This window comes from Scleropages formosus, chromosome 8 (genome assembly GCF_900964775.1).
Source record: "Scleropages formosus chromosome 8, fSclFor1.1, whole genome shotgun sequence".
Classification (NCBI taxonomy): Eukaryota; Metazoa; Chordata; class Actinopteri; order Osteoglossiformes; family Osteoglossidae; genus Scleropages; species Scleropages formosus.
In genome coordinates, this window is record NC_041813.1 from 30,188,506 (window position 1) to 30,195,008 (window position 6,503).

Here is a 6,503-nt window from a genome sequence, read left to right on the forward strand (position 1 = left end):
AGTCTTTAAAAACATGGGACAAAATCAAGGATTTTAGGATTAAAATAATTAAAGTTGAAACTGGGCGTAGTTCCCGTTTCGGACGGCAGGTGGCGCTCGAACGGAGCAGCGCTGCATTATCGCAGAATGGACTTTCGCGTTTAAAAGAGAGACAAGCAGACTTCTGTATAAAATAAGAACAAATCTTGGGGGCCCCAAACAGTTTTATCTTTAAGAAATTAAGCGAAAGAGAAATCAACACAGAAAAATGCAGAATAAAAATTGATCGGATCTTTCTTAATTTGCAATAAAAATTAATACAGACTTTATTGCCTAATATTTATTGCTATAAACACAATCCAGGTGGCGGTGCTAACACATAACTGATGTTGAAACATTTATAATTCAATAGCAGATTCCAGAGTTACAATCCAGGCTGGCTTGTAATTTTTCAACCTGTCTGGCAAAAAAAAAAAAAAAAAAAAAAAAAAAAAAGCCCATAAAAGTGTTAATAGGACAGCAGGTGGCGCTGTGGTTAAAACAGTTCCCTTCCAATCTTAGGAACCACTGTTGAATCTCTGCTTCCACCTAAAACCTTTAAACAAGGTACTTACCTTGAACTGATACAGTAAGAAATACCCAGTTATATAAATGGGTAAATCATTGTAAATATCTTAAGATGCAAAGCTAATATTGTAAGCTGCCTTGGACTGAGGCATGAGCTAAATAATAATAATAATAATAATAATAATAAGAATAACTGTTGGAAGGGACCTGACCTGGTCCAGATCAGTGAAAACGATTTCATGAGTGTTTTGCGTGAGCTCGGTCTGCGAGCTGAACTTTGGTCCCGGGTCAAGTTGGGTTCCGATCCCCAGTCTCAGCCCTTGGGTAAGAAGGACTCGTGGACGGAGATCTTCGTCCCAATGAGGTCACAGTTGTGAACTTGTGCTTATGTATTTGGCAGCAGACGGAGTGCGAGAGGGACAAGAGCCGAGTCCTCGCTTGTGTCCTCACCGTGTCCCTCTCTCACTGCATTTACTACGAAGCGGTGTCTCGTCCAGGGCGCACCCTGTCGCGAACCCCGTTTCCGGGATAGGCTCCGGACCACCGCGACTCTGCATCGGACACGTGGCTATAATGTGGGACGGATGCCGCCCGTGACTGAACTGCGTCTGAGGATGTCTGCCTGTGCGGGTGTGTGGTGTGCGTTGGGTCTGTTGTGTCAGACTGGCGGCGTGTGGAAAGCGTGCCACCCGATGCAGCGCGCCGCTTCACCTCTCCTCCACCACCTTCTTGAGACGCGCCACCACATCCTCCCCGCTTGCCCAGGGCACCACGGTGGCCTTGAAGTCAGCCGGCTGCGTCGTCACCTTCTCCACAATGAGCTTGTGCATGGGGTAGTCTTGCCGGGCGAAGGCCGTGTCGCGGGGGCCCAGGATGAGCGAGGGGCAGAAGTCGTTGGCGCCGTCGCCCACGTAGAAGACTCGCTGGAAGGGGCGCCCGCGCTCCTGAGTCCGCCTGGCCAGGTAGTCCCGCACGATGACCTGCTTGCACATGTTTTCAGGGCAGCGGGGGCAGCCGTGCGCGTGGTACGGCCCCAGGAGCAGGCGGCCGTCCTCGTTGAAGGAGGCCGGGTTGGTGAAGATCTTCAGGAACTGGTGGCGGGCCCCCGCGCGCCGCAGCCACGTCTCGATGAAGAACGTGTTGGCGTCGGACACCAGCACGATCTCGAAGTCCTGCGGCCGGGTGCGCAGGTACTGGAAGAGGGCGAGGATGCCGGGCGAGGCGGGGATCTTCTCGATGACCGTGCGGATGGCCTGCTCCGTCACGCCCTTCTCCGCCATGTAGGCCAGCACCCGCTGCATGTACTCGTTGTAGTGGCCCGGCTGGTACGTGTCCTTCAGCCAAGCCGGGAGACGCTGCCCCGGAGCCGCCTGCACCACCACGTCATCGCTGCTCTCGTCCACGATGGTCTCGTCAAAATCAAAGAAGATAAGGAAGGGCTTGTGCGGGGGGGCCGCCGCCATGTTGCCGCGTCGCCGCGACGACGGCTCCACCTCCACCTCACCTGGGGGAGGAGGTGGGAGAAAACAGCAGTTGAACACGTAGTCCTTCATGACGGGCCGCCGCAGCGCTTACTGCTCCTGGCTTCTCTCTTCCTCCTCCTTCTTGTTCCCCTCGGCGCTGTTTGCCCTCTTGGGAAAAACAAGGGGACGCAGACGGGGATTCTGGGAAAGGTTCATTTACAAGGGTTCAAGGTGGAAGAGGAGTTGGACAGTAGTAAAGATATGAGGATGGAAGCAGGAATAAGAACAGATACAGGAAAAATGGAGGGAAAAGAAAAAAAAAAAACATAAGTGGTTTTTCATGGCCAACTCACATCCAAAGCAAACACAACTTATTATAAATAAGTTATGCTACAAGACACGCGAGAATGAATTGTAACTCAAGAGACCGGAGCTATAATTTCGGATCTGCAGCCCTAAACTGCCAGAAGAGCACAGCTACCAGGTGACCCGTGAGGAAGCCATCGGTGATGGCTGAACGCAGCAAGTGCCCTCCCTTTGGTCACTGGTGCCAGAGGATCTTGTTTCTCCCCTTCGGCTTTAGCAACACCCTCCGAACTTGACGTTTCACGAGTGACACAAGACACCAAAGTGACAAAAATGGCCTCTAAGAACCGGTCGCCGTGAGACTGCTCCATTTTAATATTTAAGTTGGACCCCACGAAGTAGAGGGATCCTGCAGCCTTTATGTCTGATCATTTCCCTTCTGGTTACATACACATGTCAGCGATGATATCACCACTACAGAACGCTCTCAACCCAAATGTAAAACTGTAGCACCTGTGCCACGTATGACATCTGTCGGAATTAAAATCTGCTGCATGCAGTGTGGAATTTCAGGGGAAAAGGCGATGATCCCTTCCAGGTCCTTCTCGTGTAACGAAAGCCTGAAATCAGGCACTTGAGATTTACAGAATGCGAGGAGTGTAACAGACCATCTGTGAGATGGGAAGCACTGAAGGAACATCCCTTCGACCACAAGTCCACAGACCCTGGAGCATCTGCTCAATGGCAGGGTCCTAAATTCCATCTCGTGTTAAAATTTAAAATGTCTACAAAAATAAAAAAACCCCCGATCTCAGCAAATAAATGACTTAATGTTACATATATCACATCATATTGTTCTAGTTTATGAAAGAGAGTATAATTTATGTTAATTTGCTGGGGTCCATTGATTTTTTATTGCCATAATCGCACTGTATATACATTGAAACAGAAAGAAAACTGAATAAAAAGCAGCATTTCCACATGTGAAAGGGAGCAGCCAGGTAAATATGAGGATGAGAGCGCAGTGCAATGTTGAGTCAGCGGCAAGCAGTCAGTCACATACCTTGAATTTACCGCGTTGCCCTCCAGCTCATCTGGAAAGTGAAAAGAAATAAAGCGCATAAACGTGTGAAGGATCCTCGACAACCGGACCGCTATGACCTGCGAACACAATACTTTGTAACTTTTGTCCCAAATCAAACGTAACATCATGTAGGTGTGACGAAGGTCACGTTAACCCCGCGCCGCAAGGACACTGCAGCGCGAACGGATCGGACTTTTTGCGCAAAGTCGCGCGGCTCCCTCGCGCACAACACATCAACAAGACGGCCGCTGCCACCATTCATCCATTCATTCGTTTGTGCAGCATATCACCCCCATTGCATACTGTTCACATGATGACAGTCACAGCGTCACATGAATATTATTACGCGGCATCATCAAACGCTCGGGCACATCATCATGATGATCATATCAGCAGATGATGCAGCCGAGACGGGATGTCCTTTTTTGCAGCTTTGGAATATAGATCGAGTGAATATTTCTAGCGCCTCAATTATTATGTTGCCACTAGAAAATATTCGCGAAAAGACTCATTTAATTATTGGCAGATGAGATGCAAAGCGACGGAGAGGCACGTACTGGATGCGACCCAGTCACCAGTGGTGTAAATTTAAAGCACATCCCGCGCTGTATCCACCTTTAGAGAAGTTCTCATGGAGGGTTCGGTCCCCGGGTTCTGCAGGGTCCGTCGCAAACACACACGCAACACAGACACGCACACGAGCTCGGAAGGTAAAGCTGTCCCTCCGAATCGTTTTAAAGGCTGCAGAAGGCATGGACAGCGGCTGCTCCGGTGACGTCAGGGTCGATGGGCCAATGGTGAACAGTATGAAGAATCGCCGGCCAATAGGAGGCGGTAGCCATGGCGACCACCAGCGAATGAGAAGCCGTTCCCATGGGGACGGCCGCTTGCGAGGACTCCCTGAGAGACGCGTCCTGGCAAAACGGGGCTCCCCTTTTCCGAGCGAAGCGGACAGTCTAACCCCCTTAGTTTGATTCCCAACACTTCGCTTAAAAGACTGGACACATTCTTGCGTCTCACCGATCCGTTTACGTTGCAGGCAAAAACTGCCTCGTGGCTGGTTTCGATCAGGAGCGGGTTAAATTGTGACTCGAGGTAGCACCGGCTTGGATTGAGTGATTTATTATAAGTACTGATTACTGAGCCCGTTATGAAACAACCCAAAGCGGAAAGATACTACCGCACCCTTCGAACGAGCAAGCAGCTAACCCTTGGACTGTCCTTGTCACTCCTATCCCAAACCCTAAAACATCCAGCCCATAAATCTGTAGAGGACAGAGGGGGTGGCAGGTTATGCATGTTAGTGGTTTGCTAGGTTAAGGCCCGCAGGTGTTACAGTGGTTAGAAGTGATTCCGTCCACTTGAAGGACCACGTTTGAATCCCTGCACCCGTTGCAGTACGGTGGAGGAAAGTACTCACCCTGAGAGTAAAAAGTGCCCAGTGGTATAATTGTGTAAATAAGCAAGTGGCTTAACAGTGAATGTGTGTTTGGAGAAAAGCATTAGCAGAATGAATAAACATAAAAAAGGGTCCTGAGAGAATTCATCACCACCTCTTTTTCTATGGAAGATGGTTTGGTTTCTGAAGGGGATGAGCAGTAAGTGTTTTAAGTACTCATCAGCGCACCACTATTCCCACACTAACATCTCTCTGGTGGCCTCCCCCACCCTCTTCATCTCCCCCAGAGCGGCTCCTCTCCACCCACCCACTTCGAGACCGGATTCCGAGAGGCAAGATGCCGAGATACTATTCTCATCCTGTGGAAGTGCGGGGGAAGGAGGAGAGGACAGCAGCTCTGGTGCATCATTACCGCTCCAGCTCACCCCCCCCTCCCCCCTCCACCCACTCACACAAACAGACAGCTATGACTCAGTGTTCAGATACCTACCACTGTGCTCCTCAAAGCTTGGACAGATTCCACTCTGCAGCTTATCTCAGCCTGCCCACACTCTAGGGACTGGATAATACAGTAGAAACATTTAAATTAAAATTAAAAGTCTGGCTGGTAAGATAGAAAACATTAAAAATGCACCTGCCCTGCAGATAAAGCCATGCCCAGGAGCAGGCCGACGTGTGGATGGCACTGGGGTCATAGGGTACATGGGGGCTTCAGACATACACTCCAAAGATCAGAGAGACATCTCTTGCCAGTGAGCCTGTTCCAGCTCCAGGGACACATACTGCCACGGGGATGCAAGTTTGCATTCTTTGTCTAACACGTATGGCATCATTCGGGAGGTTTGTTCACCTTCACCACACATTCAGCTTGTTTTTAAACATGCTTCTCCCCCCAACCCTTTTGCCCTCTACTGACTGACTGATTTCACATAAATGAACTCAGTTTTCAAGGATCACTGAAAGACCACTCCCTGAGTAAGTTAAGCAGCACCACAGTCCAAAGAGAGAGGGGGTGATGGTTCTCTCCTGAGCCACATTAGAGGAGGAAATGTGGCCATGGTACAAAGGTATCCAGGTCTGGTCTCTCTACCAACCATATAGCTAGGTCACTTCCAAGGTCTCACCACAAACCCAGCCGGGCTCCAGCTGAGAGTGGGGGGAAGCAGTGACAAAAGGCTCCCCTTGCACCAGCAGCCATGAGTTTGAGTTGAGTGGGACGCTAGGAAGCAGACACTCAGGCTTGACCTGCTGCGCCCTGTCCTTGTGGTTGTGATGGTGTGCCCTGCAACAGGCCTCACGAACAAAAGAACTTGTGTCCGAGGCATGGCGTGGAATGTGTCTGCTTTCATCTCCATCAGCACGGTCAGTGTGACGTAGAAGGATGGACCAGAGGCCAAACGAAGCCGCTGTGGTGCTTTTTGTACTGCTGTGCTGAGAGTTTAACTGCTTGCATTACCTTCATGTGCTTCCGCATCCTGTTACAACCACTTATTTTACTTACACCTTTCACAGAAAGTCTGTCAAATGTACATTGCCAACAAAGGCCCAGGATTTCCTCTTTGACTCCACAAAAAAAATTAAAATCACACAGTTGTATGACAACAGAAGCAGAGTAAAATACACAATGTCACAAGAGTGTAAGAGGCGAGGGCTTGTAGTGATTTCACTTTGACTGCGCTGCGAAAGGGTCTTGAACCTGTTCTTC

At 49.7% G+C, this 6,503-nt stretch overlaps 1 protein-coding gene across 2 annotated transcripts; it reads right to left on the reverse strand.

Annotated features, from left to right (window-relative positions):
- Positions 1-713: 713 nt before the first annotated feature.
- phospho1 (phosphoethanolamine/phosphocholine phosphatase 1) lies at positions 714-4,109 on the reverse strand. Of its 2 annotated transcripts, none has more exons than XM_029254353.1 (3): positions 4,015-4,109; positions 3,379-3,409; positions 714-2,210 (listed from the first exon to the last, which is right to left on the reverse strand). In XM_029254353.1, the coding sequence occupies exon 3, from the start codon at positions 2,097-2,099 to the stop codon at positions 1,254-1,256; it is 846 nt and encodes a 281-aa protein (XP_029110186.1). In that variant the 5' UTR covers positions 2,100-2,210; positions 3,379-3,409; positions 4,015-4,109; the 3' UTR covers positions 714-1,253. The 2 variants fall into 2 exon arrangements, with proteins under 2 accessions (XP_029110186.1, XP_029110185.1); XM_029254352.1 differs by having other exon boundaries at positions 3,957-4,109.
- Positions 4,110-6,503: the final 2,394 nt, after the last annotated feature.